At 42.8% G+C, this 21,654-nt stretch overlaps 1 protein-coding gene across 4 annotated transcripts in view; it reads left to right on the forward strand.

Annotated features, from left to right (window-relative positions):
- Nucleotides 1-21,654, forward strand: part of FNIP1 (folliculin interacting protein 1) — a 90,579-nt gene that overhangs the window by 31,817 nt on the left and 37,108 nt on the right. For 3 of the 4 annotated variants that reach the window (XR_013836472.1, XM_079968091.1, XM_079968092.1), the window contains exons 2-3: nt 10,767-10,893; nt 18,763-18,906. Coding sequence is in view for 3 of the 4 variants with exons in the window: in XM_079968091.1 (XP_079824217.1) it covers nt 10,767-10,893; nt 18,763-18,906 (271 nt within the window). In the remaining variant the exon portion in view is untranslated. Of the gene's footprint in view, nt 1-1,678; nt 2,476-10,766; nt 10,894-18,762; nt 18,907-21,654 lie in introns of those variants that run through there. The other variant, XM_079968093.1, reaches the window with a different exon arrangement.

Genomic DNA, 21,654 nt, shown 5'->3' on the forward strand with positions numbered 1-21,654 from the left:
AACATGTTAGCACGCCCTGTAGCATGTGTGCTTGATGTCAGCATGCCCCACGGTGTGTGCGCACAGTGTGCTTACATCACGCAGCCCCAACCCCCTCAATTGCGGGAGCGAGGTGGTGTGCTTGCCTGTGCTCCAGTCTGGAGGAAGGGTAGAGTATAAAAACTCTGAAGCAAACAAATAGCGCTTTGGCATATGGCATGGTGGGGAGAGCTATTTGATATGCCCAAACCCCAGTTCTGTGTGAGAAACTAATCACATGGTTCTTTGGAGCCTCCGCCATGTGGCTTCTCTGTAGGCACTTGCTGTTCTTCAGTGGAATTCACGAAAGGAGTTAGGAAATCCCTTGAAGTGGAATCTTAAGACTTCAGGACTCCATCAATGGCATAATGCAAATACACACAGAGTTCTCAGATGGAAAACTACTGGTGAAGTGAATTAAAAATGTGTTAGACTCCTGGGAAATTCCGTCCCATAATGTGTAAAAAGTTAAGGAGGGCTTCTCACAGAAAATATTGACATTTTACAGAATACCTTTTTGAGGGGGAAATGGCCATTTAACATTTTTTAAAATGTCTTTCTCTGTTTTATTGTATTTTAACCTTATTAGGTAAATATGTTTCTGAGAACAGATGTCAGATTAATTATGTCTTTAATTCCCCGCATTAGATGTTTACAAATATTTTTGGGGTGTTTTAAGGGGGCAATTTGTATTAAAGCATATGGTTGATTTTTCTTTTGACAATGTAATTATATATATGTATATTTAAAAGATAAAGATTTGTTGACAATCTCTCATTTCAAGCTTTAAAAAACCAGCAATCCTGAATTACTACTTTTACTCACGTTAACCTTTTCATGTTGTCTCTTGAAGTTATACATAGTTAAGGAAATGTGAAAGAGGGTTGGGAAAGATAGGCTATACCACCTTTGGGGCTGCAATCCCATATGCACCTACTTAATTGGCAGTGAACCCCATTGAACTCAATAGGACTTACTTCTTTGTAGACAGGAGTGTGTTGGATTGTACTGCCAAGGACACAGGACCCCATGGCTTGCGCTTTTCCTTCCATCCAAGATTTTAAGTCAAAGCCTAAAAGATTTGCTTTTCATTCCTAGAACAGCCCTCCCTCTATCTTTGTGTTTTGCCCCAAGAGCAGTTATGAAACCTTGTTTACAGCAAGGAAGCTGGGCACAATTTCTAAATGGGTCTATAGCTGTACATTGCTATCCAATTGTGTGTGTGTGTGTGTGTGTGTGTGTGGCAGTTTCTGGGGTTTCACTTGTAATATTAATGAGCCGTTAGAGAGCAAACAGTGCCTCCTTTGTTCCTATAGAAGATCCAGTCTGGGGAGGGCCGGAGGGTGAAGATTTCATGGGAGAGAAAAATAATAAATATTTAAACTGAATTTTTCTGGCATGCTGCACTGGTCTGTGCCAGAGCTTTGAAGAAGAAGGCATAATCAGAAGCAGAGTTTCCCCACTCGTGCTAAATAATAAATCAGACACCCAAACAAGAGCCCCACATGGGTTAATGGCCTTATTTTCATGGTGAAATCTGCATGCATGTATCTAAAGCAGAGCCGGGATTGGCTGGCAAGCTCATTGCAGATCCAGGTGGCATATACTGACAGCTCCGGGTCACATGATGGCTATTAGGGCTTGCTTTTCCACTCATCTGGCTGAGCTTGTCAGTGAGGGTTGAACGCAGGCATCCTGCAGCTCCAAGGAATGTAGAAAATGAGAGGAGGGGAAAGGAGGGAGGTCGCGAGAGAGGAGGCTGCTTTGTTGTCTTTCTCCCTTCGATCAGTCTGAATTTCTGACAAGCGTGGACCACGGAGGTGCGGAATTGCAGCCGCAGCTGCCAGGAGACCCTGGTCATGAGTCTCAACCCATATCGGTTTCGCCAAAGGAGGAGGATAGATTAAACTGGCATGTACAGTCTGCATTGGCTGCCAAGGGGGCACTTAGCTCGCTGATGAATTAGATTGATCTTCTGTCCTCTGCAGTAATACCCCCGAGGAAACAAAGGAGCTGGAAAAAACAGGCAGTGTGTTTGCTGTAGTAAAATTCTGGACTGATCAACAGAATGGAAAGGCGGGGTCCCGGTTATGAAACTATAAGGCAGCGTTCATATGTGGATCCTTGGGCAAACGCGTGGATTCTGCTTCGGGGACCTGTTTCTTTTCTTCAAGGGTTTTTCCCTTCTCTCTTTTTGTAATCCTGCCTTTTAAGATTAAGGCTGCCCTCCTCGTCCTCGTGTCCCCCCCCCCGCCTCTCCTTTTCGTGCTACAGCATGGAACATCTTTTGTTTCAGTTAAATTCAGTCCTCTCGGTCTGTCACCTGACAGTCTTGTGGTTCTGGATGAATGTGGTTCATTTCTATTATTAACCTGGGTTGGCAGCTGGTCCTCCTAACAGGAGTTTATAGAGATTCCGAAAAGTGAAGCTTGCTTAAGGGAGAAAGATGCTTCCCAGGTATGAAATAAATACTATGATCTGGGCATTCTTTTCAGTGGCAGACTTGCTAAATAAATATGTGTATATATTTGAAGTTGTCCTATTTTATACTGTAGAAATAATTATGCTCTTTGGGGGGGGGGATAGCTCTGTACTACACCACTATTTAAAAATGAATGTATATAATCTTCTATCATTTTTCCTAAGGCATTTTGTGTTGTAGTGAAAGATTATGAAACGGTGCCTGGAACACTAGTGGTTGTAACCCTGGTGGATTAATCTTGTTTAGGTGGGACTTCCTCCATAATAAGGATTATTTCCTAAAATAATCAACTGGTGAAAGTTTATCTGCGTAAAGCTCATAGAAATTGGGACGGGTGCTTTTTTGATGGTATCTTTTTAAAAAACAGCTCCGCAACACACACACCTCACCATCTGAATTTCTAAGACCTGTTCTACTCCAAGTTAAACCTGTTTAAATCCTATTAATTTGACTATGAGGCATTGAAGTGCATGGTTCACTTTCCCATTTGAAATTAATGAAACTTAAAAAGTACTTAACTTTGGCAGGATAATGCCACCCCCCGCAAGTTTTTACATTTAATATTAAAGCAGTAGAATCGTTAGAGCATCAATATATGATTTAATTAGACCTATCAAGAGCTGTTATATTGCTTTGAAAAACAGGGAAGAGGAAGACCTGACTATTGAAAATTTAACCTCAGAGCAAAGGGGGGGGGGGGGAGAGACTTGGATAAGTCCCTTAGTAGGGAAGCAAAAAACCTGAATAGAGATCTGACTTTGAATCAAATGATCAAAAATAAAATAGGGACTAACAGGTGGGAGATACATATGAAAATAAACTGAATTTAGTTTCATTTGCAATCAGCCATGCCATGTAGAGAACAGCCAGAAGTTAAGGTAGAGGAGTGTCTAGAGGCAGCAAATAAAACCTGGGTTTTATTGCTGTTCTTATTGCAGAATGCATTATTTCTTTCCATGTGGCAGTGAAACAGTATACGCATAGTCCAGGCTTTTTTGACCATAACTTGTGCATCTGTCTTTACAAATTGTTGCTAAGCTAATGGGCAAGTCCAACAGATCAGATTTTACACTTGCACCTTAAAAGGCACAAGTGTAATAAGCTTGTGTAATATTAAACATTAGTTGGAAAAGATGGTACCACATTCGTAAATTTAGATTTATACATGTGGAATGCAAGAGTGGCCTGTCTCTGGGCAGAGACAGGAGTTATGTCCTTCCCCATCATCACCTCTGCCCTACATAAAATAATCAAGCATTTTACAAGCCAATCTGAACTTTGGAATAAGACAAATTCATTTCTAGTCTTTAGAAAAGTCTTCAAGAATTGAAGCAGGATTCCTAGCAACCAGGTTATAGTTTTGCCACTGATTTTCATTCTCTTCCTCTAACTCAGTATTTCCCCCACAATTAACCAGACCTTTCTATGGGCGCTAAAGTTAGCCACTGGCTTTGCAACTTTGATCCAGGCCTAGTTCAGTCTCCGGAGAAAGGGGACACATGCCCCCTGCGACAGCTATCTCAGGTTGGGAGTCTTTGTGGTGCTGGAGAGAGTCACACCCTCCTTCCTTGGAGGCGAGAGAAGACTGTTGAAAAGCAGTCGGGTCTCGCTAAATTTGGGAGGCTTCCCAGACATCGTGAGACTCCATATAGAAATTATTGTGCTGGCTAATGTTTCCTTCCTAGGTGATTGTTACAGAGTAATGACAATAAAGTGGGAGAGGTCTTAACCAGCAGGCACTGTGACTGTAAGAGTTTCAGATGAGGATCAAATGTCACCAGCTGACTTTGTTCCAAGTCTGCTTTGGATTCTAACACTGTATAACAGTCGCCACAACTTTGTGTTATCTTGGCAAACATGGAACATAAAGCCACATTTGACAAGATAATAGCAATGCAGAAGTAGACTGGAACTTGCAGGGGAAGATTAGTTAGAGGGACAACTGAAGGCTTAACCTTCCTTTGTCCACTGATTCGCCCAGGCAAATGGGAACTATTTTCCCCAGTTCAGAGCCCAGAATATGGGCACACGGTAGCAAACCATATAGGGGCAGGGTACTTAACCTTGGTGAGCAGATTGTGGCCTGTAGGTCCTGATTCTTGCTGCCTCAGCATTTCAATGCAACCAACTACATAGGTCTTATTTATATCTCACCTTTCTAGAAACCCCTTTATATTCTGCCGTTCCTCAAATGCTATCAAGGTGGCTGGCATGCACCCCCCTATTTTATCCCCACAATAACCCTGTGAGGTGGGTTAGGCTAGGAGGCAGTGACTGGCCTATTGTCACCCAGTGATGTACATGGTGAGTGAGGATTCGAACCCTGACCTCCAAGGTCCTAGTCTGACAGCTCTAACCATTGAATCACACGCTGTAGTGGCATTGTAAATGCTGGGAGCTACATATCCATTAGCAATGCTACAATCCTGTGCACAATTTAAGTCCTTTTGAGAGAAGTTGGATTTAAACAACACAAACATTTGTTAGTAACTACTGGCTTACTGTTAGTGATGGTGAGTATTGTCACTGTTTATTCCTCTCCCCTCCTTCATAGGAGGAAGTGTTCAGTCCACAGGTCTCATTATCCACTGTTGGGTTCTAACCGATAATTTAGCAATCCCTGTGATATTCAACTCTTCCAGGTGCTATAGTGTTGTATTATTCCAGGCACAGGCAAACAGCCCTCCAGATGTTTTGGGACTACAACTCCCACCATCCCTGACCACTGGTCCTGTTAGCTAGGGATGATGGGAGTTGTAGTCCCAAAACATCTGGAGGGCCGGGTTTGCCTATGCCTGTATTATTCCCACCTCAGTTTGCCATACTTTCAGTCACAAATTCTACAAATGACCATTAACAAATATGTAATTTCTAATCCTAAACCACCACCCCATTATATTAACTTGTAAAAATCTACAGTGTTCCTAATTCCAACCCAAAGATCATCCTAACAGTAGCCTAATGCTGGCTGGTTTCCTATGCAGTGTAAATCATTGCACCTACATCAATATAATCCAAATGATAAATACTATAAGCCGAAGTGTAGTTTGATCATTAGTTAGCAAGTGGATTGGATGTTTCCCTTGTTAAACAGTACTAGGTGCTTAGATGCATTATGTCACTTATACTTTCCATTGAGGCGAACAGCTTTGGTGACTGTTGGAAAGAGTCAGAGGGGCAAGGGTACCAGACAAATGGAGCAAGAACCTATTCCAGTGTGCTTTTGCCTATCAACATTCCAGAAAGGTGCTAACACGAAAGGCATGCAGAACAGATAAGATGGCATAAACTATAAATATCATTTGCGTAGATGTCCTTTAAAAATAGTTTAAAGTGATTCATCACCTGGCAGTTTTCATAACTTTAGTTAAGATATGCTATTGGGAATCGTGGTTTGATAGCTTTATTTATTTTATTTTATTTTGGAACAGCCTTCCCCAACCTCCAGATGTCATAGACTTCGGTTAGAATCATAGAGTCATAGAATTGTGGAGTTGGAAGGCACCCTGAGGGTCATCTAGTCCAACCCCCAGCAATGCAGGAATATCAACTAAAGTAGCCATGACAGATGGCAATCTAACCTCTGCTTAAAAACCTCCAAGGAAGGAGAGTCCATAACCTCCCAAGGGAGTCTGTTCCAGCTTGGAGCAGCTCTTACTGTCAGAATGTTCTTCCTGAAGTTTAGTCGGAATCTCCTTTCTTGTAACTCAGATCCACTGGTTCAGGTCCTACCCTTCAGAGCAGGAGAAAACAAGCCTGCACCATCTTCCATGTGGCAGCCCTTGAGATATTTGAAGACAGCTATCACATCTCTTCTCAGGCTCCTTTTCTCCAGGCTAAACATACCCGACTCCGTCAACTGTTCCTCATAAGGTTTGGTTTCCAGACCCTTGATTGTCTTGGTTGCCCTTCTCTGCACACGTTCCAGCTTATCAACATCCTTCTTAAATTGTGCTTAATGTGAATGTTATATTTATCTTGAAATCAGACCATTGTAAAAGATCGTTTACAGTGTGATCTAATGCATGCCTGTTCAGAAGCATGGTTGTATCCAAAGGACACGACTCTAAAATGTGTAATGGGACACTTACTAAGCCTAGACAGATTTAGTCATTTATTTTTATTGAATAAATTTCTATCCCACTCCTCCTCCCAAAGGAGTCCATGGCGGCAAACAAGTGATAAAAAAGAAAAGAAAAACTAAAACGTCTTTAAAACAGTTCCATTATAGATGCAGATTCAGAAAGAGCTCAACTTAAAAGGCTTGTTGAAAGAGAAAGCCTTTGGTAGGTGCAGAAAAGACAACAGAGATGTCTGTCTAATATTCAAGGGATGTCAAAGTCAATGTCACACAGCTAAAGGCTTGATTCCTAAATTAGGCAGGATGGAATTCCTGATAAGAGACCCTCACCTTCAGAGTGCAGTGATTGGCTATGTCAGCTCCCCATTAGGGAGGGGCTGCTTTGCGGGCGGGAACCAGGTCTCCATAGCGACCCTGGAGTGGGCGGAGATAAGCTGCCCACATCAGCAGGGTCCCCGGCCCAGGAGGCCCTGTTTCTTGATGATGGTGCTCACCTTTCTGACATGGCTCGATTGGCGGTTAGGCATTGGGTAAGCCATTTATGGGAGGGGAGGTTGTTGCCTCCACCTGCCCCTCCATGGTAAGGGTATCCCGTTAAAGGGATCCGGGGGTGTGGTTCCTGTCCGAAGCCTGGGCATGGGCTAGGGCCAAGACACAGCCCTAACGGTGACCTGGGGGGGGCCTCATTTGATGTACATCAGAGGGCTCCCCCCTTCCTGTGGTTAACCCTTCAACGAGACTTCCTGCAGGCTTGCAGCAGTCAGGTTATAGTCTTGCTTCGCCCAATTGCCTAAGCCAATGCCACTCACTTCTGTAACCAATAAAGTTGTGGCCTTATTTATCCCATTAAATCAATATCCTTGTTTTCATGGGTTTATTCCGGGGAAGCTTGGGGTCTGGGTCCTTGCCACGCAAATAAGGGGTGATACGATCTTTCAGATATCCTGGCCTCAAGCTGCATAGGGCTTTATTTACCAAAACCAGCACCCTAAACTTAGCTCAGCAGCTAATTGGCAGCCATTCCTGATTTCTTTATGGAGCCTGTACGACCAATCAACCACATCATTTGTAATACTGAACAGTCAAAGATCAAGGTCACATCTGGTCCTCAGCTGATTGTGGAAGATGCTTAGGCATGAACAGGATGTTTCCCCACAGCTATTTAAAATGCATGGTGTACAGTGTCCTGAACACAACTTAGGTCATTCCAAAATGCCTTACTGCCTGCAACCAAGGGAGAGAAAATCTAGGGCCTTTTGTTAAATTTACTTCTTCTAATGTAATCCTTCTAATGTAATACTCATTTTCTGGTTATTATCTTTCACCTAATTACATACATTCAGCCCCTCCTCTGTTTATTGTACCTCTTGATCACTCTTACGATCTCAGCCTATGGGCAACAACAGTGTGTTGAGGTAGGGCTGGCAAAACACCAACCTATTTGTTAAGCAATTTAAAACCTAGATATTACACATTTGCAAAGTAGACAAAGTACTTCCTACACTAAGTATTTCCTACAAAGCAAACCATCCTTAAGGTATCCAGAAGCATCAGATTCTGGGCAGCCGTAGAGTGTTTTGCCGTATCTCATATCTTGCGCGTTCAAAGTAATAATAAAGTATACTTTCCTCCAGAAGTATGAAATAATGTGACAATTTGTATAGGTACTGGATACAGTGATATATTTTCTTGGGTGGATCCATAGTTTTTAGAGCCAAACAGTATAAACAGCTCATTAGGAGTCAAAATTCATTGAAGTTCACTCAGAATGTACAATTCATTTTGCCCCCCCCCCCCCCGAAAAAACAAAACAAAACACTGGTCTAGTCCAATGGCCCATTCAAGCACTTTTCTTCATCTTACCCATAAAAGAAAGACAAGCCACACAACACAGTAGTAGTAGTTAATAACCTAGCCATCATGCACAAAATGGTGCCTGATTCTCTAAAAGAGCCTTCCCCAACCTGCTGCCCTGCAGGTTTCTTGCACTAGAAGTCCTATGAACAACTTTGACAGTGGAACAGACTCCCATGAGAAGTTGTGGATTCTCCTCTCTTAGTTTTTAAGCAGAGGTTGGATGGCCATCTGTCATGTGTGATCTAGTTGAAATTCCTGCACTGCAGAGGGTTGGACTATACAATTCAGAGTTTCCCAACTTGGGTCTCCAGCTGTTTTTGGACTACAGTTCGCATCATCCCTGACCACCGGTCCTGCTAGCTAGGGATGATGGGAGTTGTAGTCCAAAAACAGCTGAAGACCCACGTTTGGGGAACTCTGGACTAGATGACCCTTGTGATTGCTTCCAACTCCCCAATTCTATGATTCATGCAAAATCTTTTTCACACATCTTATATCTGCAAAAATATATGGTTGGCTCTTGGAAGGATAAATGTGTGGATTCAATGTGCCTGTGTCTTATTGATTGTTGCACTGAACCTGTTCCCTGAGCTCGTCTTCTCCACTTTCTCTCAATCCCAGTTGCCAAGGAATATTTTTTGGAAGACATGTTATGTAACACTGATAAAAGTTAGCTGGGTCAATCATGAAATGTAATTTATGAGACACACCAAAGCCTTTCAAGGATCGTTAAAATAGCATGTGCTCAGACGGAGGAGTAAACAGGTTCATTTTACCTTGATCAAATGTTGATGAATGCAGCAGGGTTTTTAATATATATATATTTAGCTCACTCTCCTCTTAGCACGTAATCTGCTCTTGGAGCTTTTTATAAGCAGACTTCCCTAAATATCTGGAACACTTTCTGCTCTTCCTTGCCAGGCAGCTGTCAAGAGTCAGATGTCAAAATACTACTAAATGGAAACCATGTCTTAAAGAAAGGGGTGGTGGGCTTATTGCAAATTAGGTAAATGAAAAGATTTGTTTGGGGAGGGTTGGTGTAGAGTTGTTGGTTAAATAACAATTGCAAGATGAAAACAATATGGGTTTAATGCAGAAATGCCGCATCTATGCAGGTGACTTTAAGCACTGCATGAAATACCAAGCTAACTTCAAGTACGGATATATAAGAGAGTTTGGGCCACTTTGTATATATCAGGGATTATAGTTTAGGCGAGAATCTAAACATACGTTTTATTTGTTAAAAAAGTTTTCCAAGGTTATCTCAGCTTTGCTTTCATTTGTTCTCTCTGGCAATTTCAGTATTTGAGGCCAATGTTGAGGAGTTGCAGAGTTTGCACCCCCATCGTGTAGGCAGCATTGGGGCTGCCCCTGTGGCCGACCCCTCTCTACCTCCCCTATAGATGAAAACCTGGCTCAGCCAAAAGGGTGTTCACAAACATCACTGATCAACTGATGGGCAGTGCCTGTCAAGCCCCTTTCATAGCACTGCACAAAGAAGGGGTTTCTGAAGACCCCTTCGGGCAAAAAAGGTCACCTGGTATCATTGTGACATCAGGTAGTTGACACTGAGCAGCTCAGGAGCTTCCTGCAGCCAATGGGAAGCTGGCCAGCATCGCGGAAGGCAGTCCCCGCTCTGCTCTGCACCGGTTTAGCACAGCACACGGGAACCGACCGAAGTTTTGCTTTTTTAAAGCATCTAATATTCCAGTCCCAGGAAGAGTATTTTTATTCCTCCTTTTTATAGGTGCAGGAGATGATTTCAGTGGCCTTTGTGCTCTTATAAATGTGGTGATAAAATTATATCAAAGTTGTCTATGAAACAGGAACTGATTAGCCATGGCAATCCCGTGATCATGATGAATTCTTTGTGGGATGGTATAAACTATAAAAATCCAGAGACAAGCCAAAGCCTCCTTTAGCTTTCTTCCCCATAAACATTGCATTGTTCTCATCTGGTATCTCCCTTTCCACTAATAATAGTGGCGTTATACTAGGTGCTTTTTAATGCAAACATTGTAATCATACTCTGCATTGTGTATTGACTAGGATTAGAAGTACCTTTGATTTTTTTAAAAAGAAAATGTTGTAGCAAAGATTAATGTTCCCAGTCGAGTTACACCCATTTATTTATACCACTGTGCAAGTTGGATGAAGAGGTTTCTCTGTTGATATATATTTACACAGATTAAATTTGCATTTTATGTATATTGTTGTTACCTGTTGTTACCCCTTAATAAAGTCAGTGAAACTTCTTTTAATAAACTCTATTGTAAAAGCCACAGAGATAAGAAACTCTCTCTCTCTCACTTTTCCTCCCTATTAAAGCTGGCCTTTGCCGGAGTTTGATCCAAGTCAGATCCGACTAATTGTGTACCAGGACTGTGAAAGAAGAGGGCGAAATGTTTTATTTGACTCCAGTGCTAAGAGGAGAACTGAAGATGCATCCGTCTCGGTGAGCAATATTCACACTAGTATGACTGCCTTTTCCCCTCAACCCCCCCCCCCCCGAAATGCAATGCAAAGTTAATTCATGCAGGCTTCAATAATAAATTATTTGCATCAGTAGGCATGCTTTGAAAAGAGATATTCAAAATGCTACGTTTAAAAAGAGGTTGTGTTTGCAGTGCATTAGTGCTTCAGCTGTTCCTCCTAATTGCTTTACTGTTACAGCAGTCTCCTCTTTTTAACCTAGCCCTTTGTTATATCATATTTCCTCTCATAGGATCTCTCCTTTTCCTGTAGCTTTAGGAACAGCCTAGATGGTGAAAATGCCTTCACTATTTATTCCCTTACTTGTCTTCTGGCAAGCCAGAATTTAATAAAGTTTGAAAATAATTCCAGTGAGGGTGAATCAGGTGTACTGTAGAACAACAGAGAGGAACCTGTGGTCTTTCAGGTGCTGTTGGACTATAGCTCCCATGATCCCTGACCATTGGCTGGGTGGGGCTGATGGGAGTCCTATAACATCTGGCAGGGCACAGGTACCCCAGCACTGCTGTATAGATGATTATTAGGACACTTGCATGCTTGAGGGTTATGCATCGACCCAGTTTTCACGTAATGCTTAGCAAAAGTTGCGGCTTAGCACTGAGCTGGAGGAACTTCCAAACTGTGGGCCCACTTTCCCTCACAATGCTGTTTCCCCCAGACCACACCCACCTGCCTTACCCCTGACATCATACGTGACATCAGGCAGGAGGCGGGGAAAGGTGTGGCCTGCACACTTGGTTCATGGAGCTTATAGAGATAAAGATCTGGTCTACCAGGCTAAAAAATGTTTTGCACACCTGAGCCTTAACATGAACAAGCAAATATGCAGCCTCCCAAAGAGAAGATTGTGGCTGCTTTGGTCCTGCCACCGCCACACTGCTGTGAGCTAAGCCATGGTTTGGCTTAGCATTGCATCTGAACCTTGATCCATTGTTTATCTTGCCCCCAGTTAAATCACAAACTGTAGCTAAGGTTTGTTTTGTGGCCTACCACTCCTTGTTTTCCTGAGGAAGATGAACCATGAGCCTGGGTTTGGACATAATACTAAGCCAAACTAGCTTAGCTCACACCAACTCAGCAGCAGCAGGACTGGAGGAAGAGTGGAGCAGGTATGGTCACATGGGAATTCATACATGTGTTCAAGCTCAGCCATGGTTTGGCTTAGTGTTAAGTGTGAACCAGATTCTGTCTCTCCTCCAATCTTCTCCCTTATACCAGCATTTCTCCCCACCCATTATTTGATCACCCCACCACCCCTGTCTCATCAGCTTGGGAAACATTGAATCTATTACTTGGATGTATAGATCAATCTTTTAAAGAAAGAAAAAACTTTTAAGGGAGGTACTGAAGAAGTGTGGAAATGTACTGTACTATCTCACAAGCATACCTGAAGGAGTGTCTCCACCCCCATCGTTCTGCCTGGACACTGAGGTCCAGTGCCGAGGGCCTTCTGGCAGTTCCCTTGCTGCGAGAAGCCAAGTTACAGGGAACCAAGCAGAGGGCCTTCTCGGTAGTGGCGCCCGCCCTGTGGAACGCCCTCCCACCAGATGTCAAAGAGAAAAATAACTACCAAACTTTTAGAAGACATCTGAAGGCAGCCCTGTTTAGGGAAGCTTTTAATGTTTAATAGGTTATTGTATTTTAGTGTTTTGTTGGAAGCCGCCCAGAGTGGCTGGGGTATAAATAATAAATTACTACTACTACTACTACTACTACTACTAGGGATTCCAGTGATGGCATCTCTTCACATGCAAGGCCCCGGGCCTTAAAATATGTGTTAGCCACATACTGAGCCCTTTTACCTGTAAGTAACTGCAGAGTACATTTCCGAAGCGGAGACATTATCTCTTTGTAGACAGTGAAGTTGTTATATTTCATCTCTTAGCGAAGTGGCAAATGACTCCTTCACTTGACGGCATACACAAAGTGCTAGCTGCATCCCACGGCACTTTTGCCCTTTGCAAGAAAACACTGTGTGGGACAGACGTTTTCTCACTGTGAAAAGAGCATCTGTTAGCTGCGTTTTAGAATTCAATGCCTTCTGCCTGTTGACCCCCACATGTCTCAGCATGATTTATAGCTCCTGGCCTTCTCCAGTAGAGTGTCGGCTTTGTTGGCTTAGGAACATGGAAGGTTTGGACTTGAACAAAGCTGTCCACCATAATGGGTGGAGAATCAGCTGATTTTCAGAGCATGTATTTGTGTGGGGTTTGCCCGCCCCCAGACACACACGAGAGGGCTATGTCCGCTTCCCCACGCCTGCTAGAGTGAAATTTCTCACTTAGAGGGACACATGGCCTCAGGAGAAGGCCAGGTAAAAGAAAGTTAGACCTGCAATATATTGCCTGCCAACACTTCTTGATAACAAACAGTTCTGCTGAAAAGAACACTACTGTGGCGGTCAAAGCATGTGCTGTACCTTTTAAATGTTGGCATGTTTCAAAAGGCAGTTCCATGTGCGCAGAATGAAAATATCTCTTAAGATCACAAACATTTACATAGACGTATGACCAAGAACGGCTACTAATTTCATCTGGAGTGGCTACTCCTGACTTTCTGGGGCCTGCGCTGTGAATTGCTTTGACACAGAGTTACAATATCTCTGCCATCCTGGTCAGCCTCCTCCCAAACTGGTGCCCTCAAGATTTTGCTGGACTACAACTCCAAGCATCCCTGAACATTGGCCAGTCTCCAGGTGACTACCTGCTAGTTCATAGAATCATATAATTGTAGAGTTGGAAGGGACCCTGAATATCATCTAGTCCAACCCCTGCAATGCAGGAATATGCAGCTGTCCCTTACAAGGATCAAACCTACAGCCTTGGCAATATCAGCACCATACTCTAACCATCTGAGCTATCCAGTCTGGTTGCTGGAATTATTGTCAAGAATGCTAGACGATGTGAACCTTAGTCCGTAGCTGTCAACCTTCCCTTTTTTTGCGGGAAATTCCTTTATTCCAGCACTGTTTCCCGCTGCTATCCCAGATTGTTAGATATCTCGTAGACTGTCCCTGGGACAGGTGAGGCTGCTGATCCCTTATTTTCGAGGCTGCTGATCCCTTATTTTCAAATCTGAAAGTTGACAGCTATGCCTTAGTCTGATCCATCTAGCAAGGCTCTTACAGTTTTAAGCATGAATGTTGTTGTCAGTAGTAGCAGCAGCAGCAAGAGCATCACACTTTTATTCAGTGACATTAGTGAACAGAGTGCAATACTCCCTGCTCCTCCAAGTGCTTACAAACTAATTTTCAACACAGAAAAGCAGCAGAAGAGAAGGAAAAGTGGAGTCAGGCTTAAATAAGGAAGAAATATGTAATACTTTCAGATACATTTACAAAGCTTTCACGGAAAAGGTTGGTTTTGGGAATGAATTTGAAGGAAGAGTGGTGGCACCATTAAGGTGTTTGGGAGGCTAGACAGGATAACTAAACACTCATCAGTTGTGCTTTATTATCAAGAGACCCTGAACAGGTATTTGTGTTTTTTACATTTAAGATACAACATTAGACCATAGAGATTCATGGTTTGGGGGCTTTAACCTTGAAAGATTGAAGTCAGCCCATCCAACATCAAGGCAATGAATTATGCATGTCAGAAACATTCTTAGGCAACCTATCAATCATTAATAAACCCTTTATTTATAAACTGCTACTTTTAAAATGAACATTATGAAATTAAAACTCCTGCCTTCTGTTAGATGCATGTTTTTTTTCAGGTCTGGGCAAATCTGGTTTGTATAAATATTTGTTTATCTTTGTTTCATGAAAGTGTTACTGGCTTTTGTTTTGTTTTGCCTTTTTGGCTGTAATTCATAAACAGTTACCAGAAGCAGACTCAAACCCACCTACGTTATCATCCTCCAGGCAAAAGAGAAAAAAAATGAGTTTAGCAGTCCAGACATAAGTAAAAATGAGTTTAAATTTGCCATTTATATTCCTCCTTTCTGCTTGCAAACTCTCAAAGCAGCTTACAAACACAACAGCAAAACAAAAAGCAGTTTTATGTTACTGAACATTTTGATTTCTTGTGTGTGTTTTATGCTTAATCACGAATCAGTGAAAGGTGGGGGGTAAATTGAATAAATGAATAAAATATGTCATTAATGAATGGCCCAAGTCCATATTCAGGGCACAAGTCAGAGGTCATGCCATGGTCTAGGGCAGGGGAGGTCCAGAGGGCAGCTATTTTATGTGGCCCTCCAGCCCCCATCTTCCTCTCTACCTCTTCAGTAGGTTGGAGGAGAGGTTCCATTCACCCTGGCACTGTGATGCAGAGGAAAATTGCTGTCTCTGCTGTTCAAGGATTGGCTGCCAAAGCCCAGGTGTGGCTTTTGTCCTCCATATTGTCCTCTCTATAGCAAGCCTAACACTGTGATGGGGATGAATGTGGTACATGTCTGGTGTGTGTGTGTGTGTGTGTGTGTGTGAGAGAGAGAGAGAGAGAGAGAGAGAGAGAGACAGGGAGAGAGAAAGAACCGTGTGGCTGTATTGGTGTATAGTCTGCATTTGTGACAAGGGTGTGTGCTGAATGTGTGATAGGGGGAGGTTATATGCGCTATGTTTTTTGACAGTTGCGGTGTTTGTGTGCGAGAGGGAGTTATTTGCAGCAACTTGGACCATGACTGTTGCTGGTATGCAGAGGGTTAATCAGCCTTCCGTGTGGCCCCTGTGCCAAGAACCTTAAGCTGGAGATGTTAATGGAAGAAAGATGGGCCTACAGCAAGGTGATAGGTTACAGCAAGCTTGTAGTAGAAAGTGCCAATGGGCTGACATTTGTTATTGGATAGCAACAGTGGGAATGCTTAGTGGATGCTTAGAGATATTCTAGAAGGGGAACTTGATTCAGATAGTAAGGTTAGGCATGGGAAGGAAGAAAAGGGAGGATCTAAAACAGAAGGGAAAACTACTGAGATGTAGTAGAGAAGGGTTGACTTCAAGCTGTCTCTGACAGTACGCTTTGGATGAGGCAACACTTAATAGAGTTTGAACATGTTGAACGCTCTGTCAACCTAAGCACTGAGTCGCAGGCCATAATTTTAAGCAGATTAATCGGATGCTTTGCAGTTATGGTTGTGAACACTGTACACGAAACACTAAATTACTAATAGGATCAGAAATGGGATACGCTGGCTGAGTCCTTTACCTTTAGGCGACTTGCCTGAAACCAAGACTGCTCCCTTGTAAGGTTTCAGTTTCTGGAGAACAAAGAATAGCCACTGCCATTGACCTCTTTGGCTGCTGAAAGTGCACAAGGACAGGGTCTCGCCATCAAAAAGCATTGCCTCACAGGAGAGCCTTGAAGTCAAACAGCGTAGCTAACCAGAGTTAGAGTTCCCAGCTGTGTAGAAATGGAATCGCCAGCAAGCCTCCTTGTGCTGCTGTTTCAATGGGCACGGCAGATGGTGCTAGCAGGACGGTGCCTGCGGGGTTTATTTATGGCACATGCATGCTCTTCTTGGGGACAGGGATTCCAAAGTTCTTTTATGCGCTGCACTTATTCTGTAATCTCTTTTACAATGTTGGAAGCACGACTTGAGCTATGCCGGGAACACAAGTCGACCAGTTCCCTTTGTTGCATAATATCTGGTGGCTTGTTACATCTTGTATTTCATTGACATTCAAATCCAGAGGAAAAAAACCTCACACAGGAGCAGGGACACCTCAGATATTTGATCTAGGTGTCCGTCAGGTTACTCTTCAGCATATGCTGGGTTCTAAAATTGCACGTCTTAAAATTTGTCTGCGTTCTGCATTTTGCAAATGATTTGCTTGCTGTCAGACTGCTGACAGTTGGCATCCAAAAGATTGTGACCATTTGACCTCTTTTTACCACGGGATCCTTAAGTTCATTGCATTCTACTGTAAAGGCCAAAGATATAACCTTCCATAGTGTTTGAATCAGGAAATGATCACTCTTAAGACATTGTGTTCAGCTGTGGCTTTGAAGAAAGCTGTGTAGGAAGCTTATAAGAGGTTCGTGCATAGACTCGATTAGCTAGCTTGAGGAAAATGTTTTGCCATCATAGGAATTCTCTCTCTCATATATATATGCCTTGCTACCAAGTGTTATTAAGAAAACTTTCAACATCAGCTGAAAGCTGCAGTGTGACTTGCCTGAGAAAGATGTTGTAACCCTGTGGACTCGGTGTGGTTTTATCACATGATGCTGTGCCTAGCCCAAGACGCTGTTGTTTATCAGAGATAAAATGCAATTCTAGTTCACGGGTTTCTAGTGAAGTCATATGATTGCCATTCACATGTTTTCAGCCATTGTCTGCCAAAAAGATTCAAGGCAGTAGCAATTCTAACTCTGCACGAGTTCAGCATTGTCTCTTTAATGATCAGCTTCTCATAATGGGAGGTTGTTCTTATGAGAAGAAATGAATTCTTGTACTGCAGCCATAAGAAAAGAAAAGGGACTTCTAGCTGGCTTTGCATAGGCTAGGCTGGCTGCCATAAGATCAGTACTGAGAAACCCTGTGGCTCTCTAGAGGTTTTGGACTACAACTCAGCCTCAGCTAGCATGACGAGCAGTCTTGATGATGGGAGTTGTAGTCCATCAACAACTGGAAGCGCACAACTGCCACCACATTTGCTTTAGATATTAACTTCTTTACCTTCCAATAGTTCTCACAATGGGAAAACTGCAGTGAAAACTGCTGGCGGGGCAGATGTAAGCTACTGAGTGAGGGGGCCCTTTTTCCTTAAAATATTTCTTTGCAATTGCAGTCCCCATTCTCATAAAAATGCTCTGTTCCAGTGTTTTCAAAATCTATATCACAGGGAGAATTTTAGGTGATGATATGATGAATAGCTGTACCTGTACCTGTGGTTCTCTGAAAGCAGTCTGACTTCATGGAATTTTATTTTTTTTACCCCAAACTTAAATATGGAAGAAAAACGAAACCTTCCCAGGTTTTGCATATTTGTCCCTGTTGAAATTCATTTTGTTAATTTGGACCCAGTTCTCCAATCTGTTAAGGTCATTATGAATCCTGATTCTGCCTTGTGCGGTGTTAACTACCCTTCCCAGTTTGGTGTCATCTGCAGATTTGATGAGCGTCTCCTCAATTCATTCATCCAATTCGTTTATAAAGAGGCTGAACAACAATAGGCCCAGGACAGAACTCTGGGGCACTCCACTTGTCCCTTTTCCCCAGGATGTCGAGAAACCTTTAGGGAGCACTCTTTGGGTTCGTTCAATCAACCAGCTACAGATCCACCTAGCAGTAACATTGTCTCTGAATCCTCTGAGCCTAATTCCCCATCCTTATAGAACTCAGGTTGAAGAAAACCAAGTGAGAATCCGCAGCCACATGCAGGACAGTAACTATACATACAGAGGGAGTGATTATGCATTTTGATGTCTGTGAGGTAACAAAGGATGAATTAACACAGAATTCTCCTTAGAATTTAGAGCTCACTTTTATCTTCCACATTTGAACACCATTCTTTTTTGGCACAACTTCACTCCTATGTTTAAATATATAAACACTGATACCTGCATTGCGGGAGATTGAACTAGATGGCCCTGGGGGTCCTTTTCACCGCTACAGTTCTAAGATATGATTTATGAAATGTTGAACATTGGATTTGTGTATTACACATCTATCTCCAAAGCAAAAAGATAAGACTTATTGAAATTATTCCTATTTTGCAAAACGGTTGGCTTAGCTTCCAATCTCCATTCTTTCACTAATGCTAAAATGCTTGTGTTCATCTCGCTAGTTTTCTTTTTCTATGCCCCAGATGCAGGTGATCTGTACTCTCAGAACACTGTTTTGAGGATTACTAAACACAATGTAACAAATACAATTTTTACTCCACCAGAAACTCTGCAGCGATGCTCAGGTGAAAGTCATTGGGAAATGTTGCCAGCTCAAACCTGGAGGGGACAGCTCTTCCTCTTTGGATAGTTCAATTAATTCGTCTTCTTCCTCTTCCGAAGCAAAAGAACAATGTCCAAAATTTCAGGTGAGAGGTCCCCCTTTTAACTGTATCATGGTGGCATTGTGACTTGTATTGCATGTTTGAAAACATTGCCTTATTAGGAAATGGCTTGGGCTCCTGGTGGAGGGAGTGAGCCCGGAAGCCATTCTTTGGTGGTTGTCCAACAAAACAGATGGCTGTTGTCATGTAGGACTGCAAAAGGAAACTATCAGAATATCAGCAGGATGAATGTTCCTACAAGTGGCTTATTTGAAAATCATTCATAAAGAACAATGGCCAATGAGCCACTAAGAAACCTGGGGCAAGGATGTACCAAACAAACATGATAGTATAGATCAGTCCCTTCCTCTCCTTGCCCTCCAACAAAGATGAAACAATTTAACCAGGAAACAGCTGAAAATGCAGTTCCCCATTCTAACAAAGGCCCAGGAGATGGATTTACATATGTGGCCAGCCACCCCACAATAAGTTGGCCCATTTCTAATTTTTCTTCCAGAAATGTGCTGCATGAATTAAGTTTTCATACAGGCTAGTGACAAAAATCCTCCACTTACTTTCAGATGTTTGTGATTAACGCTGATGTTTTAGCTTTCTCATGAGTTGTGAAAATATTGTTCACTCAAGATTTCCATCCAAAATATTAATAATACAGGTTTTCGTGGAGTCAGAATCAGAATGGGACTAGGAATCCCTCTCAACTTAGTTTTTGCTGGTCTGCTTCAAATCCCTGCGACAGGGTGAGCTCCCGTTGCTCTGTCCCAGCATCTGCCAACCTAGCAGTTCAAAAGCAGGCCAGTGCAAGTAGATAATTAGGTACCACTGCAGTGGATAGGTATATGGCATTTCCGGCGCTCTGGTTTCTGTCATGTTGTGCCAGAAGCGGTTTAGTCATTCTGGCCACAAGACCCGGAAAGCTGTCTGTGGACAAACGCCAGCTCCCTCGGCCTGAAGCAAGATGAGTTCTGCAACCCCATAGTTGCCTTTGACTGGACTTAACCGTCCAGGGGTCCTTTACCTTTACCATCCTGAAGTGCTTCCTTTAACTGTTTTGTAAAGCCTTATTCTGATGGTCTTTTTATGCTTTTTTAATGTCTTGAAAAGCAATTTTAAAACATTCAACTGCAATTTTTTGCTTGCTGGCAATTTAAAATGCTTATGGCAGTGGCACTCATTGAACTTGAGTTACACTTTATATAAGAGGGGAGGTTTTGGCCACCAGTGTAGCCAGAGTCATCTGACTGGGTATATTTCTGTCATCTCACCTTGCACTGATCACAAGTGTTTTCTGTTAAGCCTTCCTAAAATAGAGCTGAGCCTTTACCCTTTGTACTGAAGTAATTCTCTGTTTTAGAGTGGCTGATCCCAGCATAACATATTCTCGGGGACGTCTTTAATGTAATGTAATACTAGGCTGCCAAGCTTTAGTAAGCATACATTAGTTGCTGCATTTCATTGCACAGAGGCACAGATGCTCACCCACCCACACACACACAAGGTCATGCAACTGATTTTTATATTGTGTTATTGCGCCTGAGAACGAAGTTTATATTTATCTCTCTCCTCATCATGGAAGAGTATTTTGCTGTGGTTTGGACAGGAAGAGACATGGGTTTCTTTGAACAACATTGCTCTTGCACAACGAGAACTGTGTACTGATGCCCAGAGTTGAGGATGCTAGCTTGTTTATGTTCCATACTGGGAGGTTTCCTCACAAAATCTAGCACAGGTAGCATTATCTGACATCATACTGTGCATGCAGTTTTGAACAGGCAGGTCACATGTCATTAGCATTTTAATGCTTTGTGAGAGAGGGAGGAATTAGAATCTGCTTGAAGGTAACTTGAATGAAGAAATAAGGGGTGCCTGGTGCAAAGTTGACGATGCGTCCCAAACTGGATGCTCACTAGCTGCTATGAGCTGCTTCCCAGAAATCATATTTTCCCCCTAATCAATAGGATAATCAGTTTTATTAAGACTTTAAAGTTTGGTATTTGCTTTAGGTTGTGAGGCGACCTGGAACAGAAGTGGTGCCCTCTTCCCTCACCCCTGGTGAGGAACAGAGATTTGGCAAGGCAGTGATGAGACCGGGGAATGCTCCCCCAAATTCATCATCAATTTGCCTCACCACATGCCAGCAAGCACTGCCACAGTGCCCCCCACCCCCCCCCACACACACACTGCTCATGCCTGGAGAATAAAAACTACATTGTGAAGAATTTCAGCATCGTAGAAATGTCACGTGACTATTACATGCCAATATCCTGTTATAAACAACAGACATTTTTAAATAAGATAATACATTTGACTCAAGGAATTATTTTCTTCTCAAATTGTCATTGCCTCAAGGTGGATCTCGTTGCTGTATAGTAATCATTTGAGTTTTTACATTGTGGCTATTTCTCTTGTACCTGGTTGTGTACAAGATTTTGGTCATCTTTGACTGCTGTTTTGTGGTGGTGGGGGGGGGGAAGGGATTTCCAGCCATAGCAGCTGAAAAGCGGGGGGGGGGGGGTTGTTGAATGAAGCCTCGTCTTCCACATACCTTACACCAGGGGTCAGCAAACTTTTTCAGCAGGGGCCAGTCGACTGTCCCTGAGACCTTGTGGGGGGGGGGCAGGACTATATTTTTTTGTTGGGGGGGGGGGATGAACGATTTCTTATGCCCCACAAATTACCCAGAGATGCATTTTAAATAAAAGGACACATTCTACTCATGTAAAAACACGCTGATTCCTGGACCATCCGTGGGCTGGATTGAGAAGGCGATTGGGC

Source organism: Podarcis cretensis (assembly GCF_951804945.1).
Source record: "Podarcis cretensis genome assembly, chromosome: 2".
NCBI lineage: Eukaryota > Metazoa > Chordata > Lepidosauria > Squamata > Lacertidae > Podarcis > Podarcis cretensis.